Raw genomic sequence first — 12,078 nt, forward strand, 5'->3', positions numbered from 1 at the left:
ATCACTGTCACTGGACAGACAGATTTGGTTTAATTTTCTGCTTATTCCATTCATTTAGGTACAGCTACTGGTATATATAGGGCACTGCTAGACATACTCCAGTCAGGTCAGGTTTAGCCATTTGAAATGGGTTTTCTTAAAATTTCACATCTTGCAGAGGTATTAGGAGACTGGAGAAGCTAAGGACATTTTGCAATCACCACCATGTTTACTATCTAAAATGTAATGGTAGCCAGTGACAAAGGTGGGACAGGCAGAGGATCTCAGAGAGGAGGGTTAGAAAGCATCTGAAGAAAATTCACCAAGTTTCAAGGGTCCAACTATGGTTTTTCCCAAATCTCTGAGAGTCCACCCTCAGGTCTTAGGCAACACATTTGGGAATACTTAATACAATGGCTTTAAGGGCCATTAAGTATGATGAAACTTGAACTTTTGAAGCTAGGTTTTTGAAACCAGACTGGAATTTTGGTCAGTGAACAGCTCAAAAAATTAAAAATGTTAATGCTGCTAAGATAACAGGATTCAAATAGGAGTCTGTCATTTGCTGCTGCTGAACAAATGATAGGGTCAGGATTTAATAGATAATGTGAATCACAACCTATATAACAAATACATATAACCTATATAATAAATGCAAAAATAGGTATAAATAAGTGAAATTTTTGTTGGTCTAGTTTTTCTGGGCCAAGAAATACCTCAGTAAATTTATAGTATACATAGATTTGGAGCAAATCAAGACTAGACTATCAAAAGCACAAAAAAAAGAAATAGAGTTAGTAAAGACTGCAGAATTCAAACAGATATGTTTTTGAAAACCAAACCAAAACCAAGATGCTGCAGAGTGTGTTGATGCTCACAGAGTGTGTTGATGAAAGGTGTATAAAGTTCCCTGGTGAGTAGAGGGTCAGGCATGTCACGCAGAAATTCCTTTAATAAAGCAGCAACATCATGAATGCTGTGCTCTTCGTCTAATACAACATCTATGCCCCGGTCAAACTCTTCCCGTAACTGAAACAGATCATGAGACGAAATCACACTTACTTCTTGTTCCAACTAGTACATCCCAACACAGAAAATCTTTTAGGTTGTAGATTTACTAATTTTCCAGATTGGACATGACTGTTTTTTTGTAAGGTCTAAGATACAATTAGTGTCTAATTGCTGCCTACTCCATGATAATAAATTAAGGTTTGTACTGGACTGTAATAAAGTACAATTCTTTCTATCAAGGTAACACATGGCACTCTTATGAAAAAAAAATATGCCCAAGTAAATATAATTTTTGCTGAAACGCAAGATTAATATCAGGGAGAGTAAGGACAACTGCAAGAAAGTCTTTTGTATACCACCTTACTGCGTTACCCCTAGATTTTAGGACCAGAAAGACTAAAATTGCATTTCATCATACTTACGATTTTGTACGAAAACATCATCATCATCATAAATAATTCACTGTTAAAATCCATCAAACATATTTCTTTTGTGATTTAAGGCTGCATTTAAGTATAAGCACTTAAGCAGCCAGGTTCACTAAGACTTCATGGCTTTTGTCTACACACATCTTGTCTGGCCTTCCTAACAAACAGTATACTATTAAAAAGGCACCACTACTTTTTTTCCAATTACAATCAAAAGATTTTGTATTATTCACAGGCATAACACTTCCCCAAAGCACAACAAATTCCTCTCCCACATTCAATCTGCCTTACAAAAAGCTAAAAGCCTGCCTTTCTGGAGAGATTTCCCAGCACTAAGACTAGAATGGCTTCTACAGTCTGAGTGCTCCAACTTTTCTTCTCTTTTCATTTTGAAAATGACCAAGATGTTTTAAGGCTATTTCCTAAGAAAATTTTGTATCTTTGCTAATATTTATGAAGTATCATGATCTCACATGTATCTTCTCAGCATCTTATCTAAATCTTCCTAAACAAGAGAAAATTTGAGGTATCATCTTTCTTTACCTAGGTTATTACAGAAGTATCAAAAAGAAGAAGGTAAACCACTAGTGATCTATGTGTTTGATAGTTTGTGGCAAATCTTGATCACAAGTGAATCTATCTTCAATGTGTATAGTGTGGAGGCATGTAGAAATCCTGTATTTTTAGCTGAAATTGTGTTTTCATAACAAGTGTGTGAAAAGTGTTTCATAAAAACTATAGCCTTTCTACTTTTAACATGATTTATATCAGTCATAATTAAAAATTAATGAATTATGCTATGAAGACCAGAAATAGATCTTTATCTACTATTATGTTTCCTCCTGCTGGTTTGTGGTCAAAGGTTTTCCAGTGCCAACTGGGGGCTTCATTCCCAGCTCAATTTTACTCTTCAGACTGGTGGAAACACCTCTGTGGAGCACCATAAATTACCTCCATCCAGAAGATCCCTACTGCCCAAAGCAACAAGGAAACAGATTAGTACTGCATCAGGAAGTCAGACTTCCCAAGTAGCTGTCTAAATCATAAATTGCTGTTATATTCTTTACTAGGGCATTTCTGATCTGATATGCTGTGATGTCTAGAGAGATGCCCTAATTTGCATAACATCAGATAATAATTGGTGAAACACGGTCACATTTCAAGACCAAGTATCATGGCTGTTTAAAAAGATGTATATTTCTAAATTAAACTTGAGGTATCCCAGGCTTCATTCACAGGGAATACTTTCAGACTTTTTGAAAATATTCCCAGTGGACTATAGCATCCACTGGAGCTAAAGACATGAGACCTGGGGACATCTCTGCTGGGAGAGGGGACGGGAGAGCAGAGCTCCAGCTATATTGCCCTTCAGCCTCTAGGTCTGGCAGTTCCTTCACCCACAGAATTACCAACAAGTCACCAGGCCCAGCACAGAAGGCTGCTTGCACTCAACTCAACAACGATGCTCTTCTCAAGTACTTGTATAGTTTCTGGGCACAAGCTGATACCTGGCATCCTGATATACCAGACCTACCACCTTGAGTCCATACTAGCTCAGGAATCTTTGTCCTACATCCCACTGAATGTGAAGGAGGTGGTTTTTAATAGATGCACTCCCTCTTGATTTTCTCATCCTGCCCACCAACTGGAAACTGTGCTGGAACATTTATTTACTTACTTACATATTTATTGCAACAAACTATAGTTGAAACAGGACATTTTTTGAACTGGCAGAGGAAGGGAAACAATAAACTATGCCTACTTTCTGCACAAGAAAAACTAGTGAGCAGCTGCGAAAGCACACCAAAATCTGAGTACTGGGTTTGGCTTTCCACGGTTCAGAAAATGAGTGGAATTTTAATTGAAACCAGACTTTCCCATGTGTCCATGTTGACAGCATTTATTATTGTAACTGTAAGGGCCAAGCTGATGCTCCCATGCTGTTTAATGAAATATATTATTTCATCTAATTCAATAAATTAGTCCATGTAATAGAATACAAAAATACCCAAATCTCTTGATTTCCTCAGCTTTTGAAAACACAGTAAAAGAAAAACTGGTGAAAGTCATTGATGTTTGAACTAAGGCTCAGTTTACAAGTGAATGATACAAATCCTCTGCTTTTTCCCCAGAGGTATGATGTAACTGTACTCACCCCTGAATGATAATAAGTGTTTTGACATTGAAGCTTGTAATGCAAATGACAAGCAACTTTTCAATACTTGATTTAGTTAAATGTTGACCTAACTGCTGCCTCTGCAGACCAGGAATGTTTTTACCATTGTGTTATACCAGTCACTCAGCAACAGAAACTGCTTAGAGAATAAGCTACAAATCAGTAGGTATACCGTCCTACCAGCCAGAATCAAGTCAGTTTAGCTATTCAAGGTAACTTTCCAGAGTACCAAGCATTATCCTGTGTAGTTTTCTGTAATCAAAGTGCAGTCAAGCTTTCTTTGCCTTTTTTTTTTGGTCTTATATTTCCTGGCAAGGATATTTTCCCGTAATTTTGTATCTGCTCCCTAAGCATCATGCAACCATTAAGCACTATGCTCTACTGCTCTAATTCAGCAGCTTCCAGGAGCAACAATGCAATATCTAGGACTGAGAAAACATCCACTTTTAACTTTGTCTCTGAAGCCTAACTGTACACTGTCTTTGCTTTTTCTCATTTGGCTGAGAGTAGGACTTGGACGGAGCTGCCCTGACCTTCAGGTTTAATAGGGGTAAAAGAAAGATGATACTTGGGAGCAGTGATCTGAGGGGTCAAAAATTGTTCTGTACTTGCATAATTTCTCATACTGTGAGCTTTCCCAAAAAGATTTACAGTTTGGGTTTACTTTGGGAGCTTCAGCTGTTTCTGAGATGAAACTAGCAGCCAAGATTTTTTTTTCCCTACAGTGTAACCTTTGGAAAATTTCATCACTGTAGTCTATTTGGATCTCCAACCCTATGGTACTTCTGTAGAGCAAAACCTAGAGTGACTGCTAACCTGCTGAGAATCTGATAAGGATTTCACCAGATGTGAAATATCACTGGAAATAGCCTGTTATGAGCTTGAATTTCAAAAGGTGACAGGTGGGGAGGAAGTTAACTTAACAGAAAGGGATCAGGATTGTTTGTATCATAGCTGATAAGGAAAGGCATAACCATATCCACTCACCTGTCTTACTCTCTTTTTTGAGCTTCCAACTCTGAATATTCCTACTGTCTGGAGACCTGCAAGTGTAGCACATGAGACAACAGTTTTATTGTTTTAATTTTCTGGTGAAACAGCAGTGGACCAAAGCAATCTAGACTATGTGGGTACTTACTAAAAAGAAATCTGCAATGTAGTTCTCCATAAAACTGTACTTACCAGACTGAAGGAAAAAAAGCCATCCGTTGCAGTTTTTAAGGACCTGACATCACCTAACCTGCACAATGACATATCTGTGACATCTCTTGTGATGCCAGTTTGGTTGTGCCACTGCTGCTTTATGAGGGATAGAGGTATGCAGTGTGAGGCACTGCTCAACATTTGGAGGTGGCACTTCCAGGACTGACATCAAAGGAAATAAGCAATAAAATAACTAAATACTTAGGCAGTGAGATGTGTGTTTGGACACAGAAAGCAATTGGTGTTTGGGGTTACTTGCTGGCTATTTAGTGCCTGTCAAGAAAAAATTGAGATTTTCCTTCAAAAGGACATAATCAGGGCACAAAAGCAGACTACAAGAGGGAAGAGCTCTGCCTGGGAGTTGTGTGCAGTTTATAGGCTTGGAATAGCTAAGATATGCAGATAAAGCTATATAGAAATATTGTTTCACTTCAGGTAAAGTGCAAGCGTGCCTCTTGTGTCTTTTAGACTTTAAGTGATCTGGAAATGGATGTTGCCTCCTATTCCATAAGAAATCTGCAGAAACTGTCTTCTAGCCCTGTAGATACTACCAGAGCATCAAACACTAACATAGTTGCTGAATCGACACAATTTGCATAATTTGCTGAGTAACAGAAACTGAAAAATCTGGGCATAAAAATGAGAATGTGAGAGGAAATCTTAGAGACTTAAGCAGCTGTGTACATAGCATTTTACACCATTAGTGGGGTTTTTCAGGTTTTTTTTGTTTGTTTGTTTGTTTTCAAAAAGTATTACATTATCTTCAAGCTTTGAAAAGTTTTGTGGTCTAACAAAGGCTACTCTGTAACATCCATTTTCTCTATTGACATGCAGAAGATGTAAAAAGACCTGGCAAAACAAATTCTTCCTGGCAGCCATGAAGCTCCACGGCTTGCTAGAGATGTGTAGCTTGTAGTGGTGTTTGAAGCTGCAGTTTTCCATCAGAGAGATTCAGATAGGATTCTGCCTTTTAGTTTGTAGTCTCAAGATGGCCTGCGATATTATTGTGTCTTTGGTTAACAGAAAATTACATTGATGGAATAATTTTTATTAAACCCAGGAGAGTTGCAAGGAATAATCTGAGATTGCTCAAACTGGGGAAAAAATGGAGTTCGGTTACCAGTTTCTGTACAAGCACACAAAGTATTTGCTTTACACTGCAAGTCTGGAAGAAGTCAAGCCTTTACAGCTCTGGAAACGATCCCAGGAAAAACAGATAAGTGAACAAGGCTAGAGGCTTTTATGGCTAAAAACATAACTAATTTTTATCATGTAATGTTAAAAGTGGTAAAGTATTCATGAGAAACCCCTAGGAGACCTGTTGCTGGACTAAAGGATTTAGAAATACAGGCAACTGTTTTCAGAATCAGAAATTTGGTCCATCATAGCTTGGAATTATGTTGCTAAAATAGAAAGTCTTCTATTACTCCGAAAAGCCAATGAGTGAACAGTAGTGTCTATCTTCTGAAATCTTTAACTTTCTCAAAGTCAGCCAATCCTGATGACTTTTTTTGAGGGGTGGCACATTAAACTGAAAACTGAAGAACGTCAATATTTGCCCCCAGTTATTTCAGATTACTGTGTTGTGGGGTACTACCGTGCATGCTTAGCAAGTGCATCCAAAAAACCATGAGTTTGTTTTGAAAGGAAACTTTAACATAAGGCAAATATTTTAGTCAAGAATGTTGTATAGACAAAAATCTTTGTTATGACAGTGGGTTAAGTAGATTTAAAAAAATTATCACAGATCTTCAAGTGACATAAAAAAAATCATCACAGTATCTAAAGGATACTCAGCTGGATGGCTTTTTTGGCTCACTCAGCATTGTTGTTTATATTGCAGCTCCTCATCTCCACAAGCCTCTCATTAACAGTCAGTAAATGATTTCTTTCTGGTCAAATTGGAATCAAATGCATCATTTGGTGTTGCAGTTACTGTTTCTTAATGCCATGTGATAACTCTGTCTTGCTGTGGACAAGTTATTTCAGTTCTCAATAAAAATCTTTTTAAGTCTGATATATTGGGAGACACATTGAAAATATACCTCTATTAAGTGTTGTTTCTGCATTACATGAAGCTTGTGGGAGGTTTGAGTCTGGACAGCCATGAAGACATGAGAATAACACTGACAGTTTTATGTTATAAACTGGGATTTATAATTCTGAGGCTGATCAGGAGGACTCATGCCAGGGAAAAAACGAGTAGACAGCTTGAAGTGAACGTGAAAAAGCTTTGTGGAGGTTAACATAATTTAGCATGGGATTTTTCTTTCTCTGGGCCTCTATCTTCAAAAGTTGTTTCTAGTTAATTCTTGAACTGCAGTATAAACAGCTAATTTAGCTCTCACCTTAAGATCTACTGGCTGTGAAAAGTGACTCCAGGCTGACAGGCACATTTCAGACTGATTCTCAAGGTAGTGGTGAACCCATGGGGTGTGAAGAGCTGCTCCTGCAGACCTGAGCACTCTCATATGAGATGGGTGACCTCCAAGAAATGTCTCTTCCCTTGGGCAGTACAGATCAGTTTGCAAACTTGTAGGATATCTCTTTAGTTTGGGAAGATACCATATAAGTAATTATTTGTAAGAAAGCATCTTTAGAAAGAAGCTAAATAGAAGTAAAAGTGTCTGACTTTCAAAGGTGTCCTTGCAATTGGAAGGGTGTGCTTCCCAAAATAGGTATTTACTTATTTACTGCTGCAATACATAGCTTAGTTGTGTACCTATACACAACAGTATCTGCCACTCCTGGGAAAAGGAAACATTCTTACCATGCTTTTCCAAGTGCTGACAGCAGCTATCTACAAGCCGAGGAACCTGCCTGTAAATAGGGTTCAGGCTTAGTTTCTTATCTCTTGCCTTTTCTTTCTTGCTCTGGGCTTCTGCTGGCAAAGAGAGCTGGAGAGCCTCTAGCAATCGTGACTGATTGTCATCAAGATCTGTGATTGAGTCCACAGACATTGCACCCTGTAAAATACACACACATGAACAATCAGAACTCTAAACACTACAGAACTTCACCTAACAGACTTTTGCTTAGCTGCATTTTAAAGAAACTAATATAATAAAACCCAGTTTGCTACACAGTTTTTGGAAGTTAATGAAGTTATAGTAGCAGTGTAATGGATAGGAAAATCACCACAGTACCAATGCTATTACTACCATACCACAAGAAATACAAAATAGATACTAAATGAAATAAAAAAAACCTAAATGCTTTACAGTTACTGGGCACGCCTTTCTATTGTTTTAAGCCTGCAGAAACTGCAGAACAAAGATGAATCACAGTATGTGTACGCACCTCAGCAGTACAAGATTTATGTTCATGGAGATTTATACATGGTTTTAAATTTGATTCCTTGCCTTTTTTGCAGCTAAGGCCATTGTATCAGTTAAAAAGGTGTATGGTTGTAAATCTGTTTGCACCACATACAGTTAACACAAGTACACGTAGCTGCAGAGACTGTAATAATCCCATGTTATCACAGAATAAAGACACTTCAGAGAAGTAGAGGAGTAATGTGTTTTAGATAATTCTACCTCATGTCTCTTAATATTTGAAAATCATTAGAACTCCAATGAAAGCTTTAATAGCAATGGACTACAACAAAGCATAGAAGTTCAACAGGAAGTTAATGATATATTCAGTGTTCACAACTGAAAATTATTTTTTTCAAACCACTACTGTCATTTCAAAACGAACATTTCCCTCAACCGTTATAGAACTTATCAGGCAAAAATATCGTAGGGTACATCTAAGCTTATAAATAATGATAAAACAAAACAAAATAGCACTTTCAATTCTCATTTAAACTGCCTGGAGAAGATGAGCCTCTGAGGTAACCTTATAGCAACCTTTCAGTACCTGAAGAGGGCCCACAAGACAGCTCGGGTAGGGCTTTTTTACACAGGTCTGTAGTGAGAGGACAAGGGGAAATGGTTTCAAACTTGAAGAGAGGAGATTTAGGTTAGACATTAGGAAGAAATTCTTTCCTGTTAGGGTGGTGAGACACGGGCAGAGGTTGCCCAGGGAAGTTGTGGCTGCCCCCTCCCTGGCAGTGTTCAAGGCCAGGTTGGATGGGGCTTGGAGCAACCTGGTCTGGTGGGAGGCATCCCTGCCATGCAGGGGTGTTGGAACTACATGATCTTTAAGGTCCCTTCCAGCTCCAGCCATTTTATGATCTATTGTAATTTACATCCTTTCTGAGACAAAGGCTACCTTTTACCGTACATTAAAATAGGTACAGGGAGCCAACATATCATCCCAATAATGGAAATGTAAACTCCTATTCAAAACTTTGCTGAGAACTCCTAATTTCCTAAAAATATATTGTTCTGCTGACAGGTATTTCATAGACTGCTGGTGAGATCGCTACATCTATTAAATGAGAACTGTAAAACTCTTAGGGAATTTCATGCTCTAGAAACATTTTGTTCCATCAGTCTGCACAAACAAACTTTACAAAGGTTTCCGATTCACAGCTAACTCATACAAAGTCCACTGAGATTTCTGATTAATTTAAAATTTTGTAGTTCATAATGTCTTTTCTAAAAAAGCATCTAACTTATCAGGTAGAGTACTGTTTCTTACAACTCATGGAAGCCTTATAAAACAAACTGAAGTTGCTAGATTTTTGGGGGGACTCAGAACTCTTAACAATTACTAACAATTACTACAAAAGAACATTTGTAATGCAACTTTGACATTGATTTTTTGATCTCTCTCAAAAGTACGTTCGCTTGATTCCCTTTTCTATTTCCTGGCAAAAGGAAATAGACAAAAAATCCAAACCAACAAGAATCTCTGTTTATGGTCAATGTGTGTGAAATTCCTACTGATTTTTTGTTATTGCTGTTGGTTTTTTTGGTGGTTTTTTTTTTTTTTTTTTAAGATCTTGTGATTTTAGACATGAATATGAGTCACTTGATACTGAAAATCCTAACCCCATCCTCACTCCTGCAGCTTACAGGTGGTTCCTGCACGACAGATGCTCTCCTTTATACCCTGCTTCTACAAAGCATCCTCACCTCATGCATCATTATTCTCACAGGATCACTTAAGTCAGATTCAGATCCCTCAAATAGATATAGTAAATACAGTCAGTTTGCTGTTATCCTTGGGCATTTTTATCAAAGTTGTGGATTAGCTGGGGCACTGATCTGGCTTTAGGAAGAGTGACCTTGAGTTCAGTAGCTGAAGTACACACGATACCATGCTGGGTGACTTAGTTCTCAGCTTCCAACTGCTGGCCAAAAAACCTACACAGAAAATGAAGCAACACTGATTCCTGTATAACTCCTGGAGGCCAGATAACCACAGCACTCATACCACAAACTCTGCAGCCAGCATTACCTTGCTTCCCCTTACTGAAAGCCTCAGGTGAGTGAAGTCTCACTGGAATACACAAAAGTGCATGGCACAGTTGCAAAGAAGTGAATGGTACAATGATAAACAATCCCTCCAATTTTTGTTTAAGGGGACTGCATTGTAGGTGGCTGTGCAGCAATTGTCTGAGAAACTGCTTGTACCAGCTGCATGTACTAATGATTAATTTTATTATTTTTTTTAAGCATTTGCCTTGATGGCAGTTGGAAGTAAAAAGCACAACACAGCCCAAGAGATAAAAGATAAGCATAAGCTTCCTCACCATTTCCTAAAAAAACCTCAGGGGAGTAGAGTAAGTACACTGATAAGCAAAAGTATAAAGGCTGAAGACAGACAAGATATGGGACATGAGTTATACTAATGTTTAATAACTGAAAATTCATTAAGTACATTCCTGAATAACTGAGGTTCATTCCTGAGAGAAAATGCCAGCTTCCTCCTATGTCACAATACCCTCTTACTATCTTACTATGTCTACTCTTACTATCCTCATACCTATGAACTACAAGCTCAAATTCAACACTCTGAAAGCTGAAGTCCAGGTATTAACAAAAAAAACCCCAAAAACCAACAAACTAACCAAGCAAAAACTCCAGAGGCTTCTAGGAACTTAATCCTAATGGAGCTCTACCCCTCAGAAGTAAAAAAGGATCCAGGTTTCTTCTGCTTGCTGGCTTGTGAAATGCATGTTAGAGATCTTAAGCACACTTGGTGAAAAGAACAGCAAATGACCCATACCTGGACATACATATTATCTTTCCTTCATAAGAAAACAGATTCTGAAGTCAATGGGTGTATTCAGTGAACTTCTATTTTCTGTCACTGTCTATGCCAGTTTCTGAAAGAAGTTGGCAGGTTTCCCTTCACACTTGTATTCAAGTGTACTTTACACTTCTGTGTGAACACAAGTGCCTGTTCATATGGTTTAGACAGGTCAATAGATGTACATTATGTGTATGTAAGAATGCAAATATCTTCAAGCATCATGCTCTCAGCTACTTGCAGACAGAATGTATACACTTTAAGCTTCAGTTGACAGCTAGAGGGAAAGAAGGCAGATCATGGGGCTCTTCAATCTTCTCTTAATTTTAATTTACTTCAGTTCTACTCCTTTTAACACTGTGGGTTGAAAAGCCTTATATAGAATTTCTTTGAAGCAGGTTTTATCCTAGGAATGAAAGAAGGTGAGGGTCCTAAGAACATATCTTATTTTCCAGAGTCTGTTCTTGTACCCTACATTCTTTCTCAGATAACTTATCAAGAGATTACATTGGAAGTATTTTATTATGCATTTTTTTCTCCCTTCATTGCAAACAAAATTAAAAAGCAGGAATTCTAGAACCTCTGCCCTCGTGGTAACAACAGCAACAAAATCTACTACTGTTAGTAGCTGCAGTACTGGAAAACTCACAAGAATAAAACTTGCAAGGATCAGAACACCACAAACAAATGATATACCAGGTGCTTGTATTATATCTGGGATTAACATTCATCTCAAACCACTGCACTCCGTTCTGCTGCCAAAGCTGTGTTCATACTCCTCTGTATGCAGAAATGTTCTTGAACAAGTCTGGTACAAATTTATGTTGATAATTGCTTAAACCATTGAGGACATGAAAGAATTAGACCATTGGAACTTTCATAATCTTAGGATAAGTATTAATAGTATTAATAAGTATTAATAGTAGCTCCAAGTTTATGGAGCTGGATTTACATAAGTATACATATAAATATCAGCCACAGAGGTTTAGTCTCCTCCAGCTGAAAAAAAATGGTTGAAGACTCATGGAATTTCTTAAATGTAAAAGAACTAGACAGAAGAAGGGAGTGAACAGAAGACTTCTAAATAATCTTTCTGCCACTTTTTGATCTCTAACAGACTTGCACAGACAATAG

The 12,078-nt window shown here is 37.8% G+C and overlaps 1 protein-coding gene across 2 annotated transcripts in view; it reads right to left on the bottom strand.

The window, feature by feature from the left end:
• Nucleotides 1–12,078, bottom strand: part of ARHGAP6 (Rho GTPase activating protein 6) — a 319,928-nt gene that overhangs the window by 21,104 nt on the left and 286,746 nt on the right. For both annotated transcript variants that reach the window (XM_071748061.1, XM_071748050.1), the window contains exons 5-7: nucleotides 7,568–7,763; nucleotides 4,582–4,637; nucleotides 858–1,008 (exon numbers count right to left, since the gene is read on the bottom strand). In XM_071748061.1, coding sequence (XP_071604162.1) covers nucleotides 858–1,008; nucleotides 4,582–4,637; nucleotides 7,568–7,763 — 403 coding nt within the window. The remainder of the gene's footprint in view (nucleotides 1–857; nucleotides 1,009–4,581; nucleotides 4,638–7,567; nucleotides 7,764–12,078) is intronic.

This window comes from Heliangelus exortis, chromosome 1 (genome assembly GCF_036169615.1).
Source record: "Heliangelus exortis chromosome 1, bHelExo1.hap1, whole genome shotgun sequence".
In the NCBI taxonomy this organism is placed as follows: Eukaryota; Metazoa; Chordata; class Aves; order Apodiformes; family Trochilidae; genus Heliangelus; species Heliangelus exortis.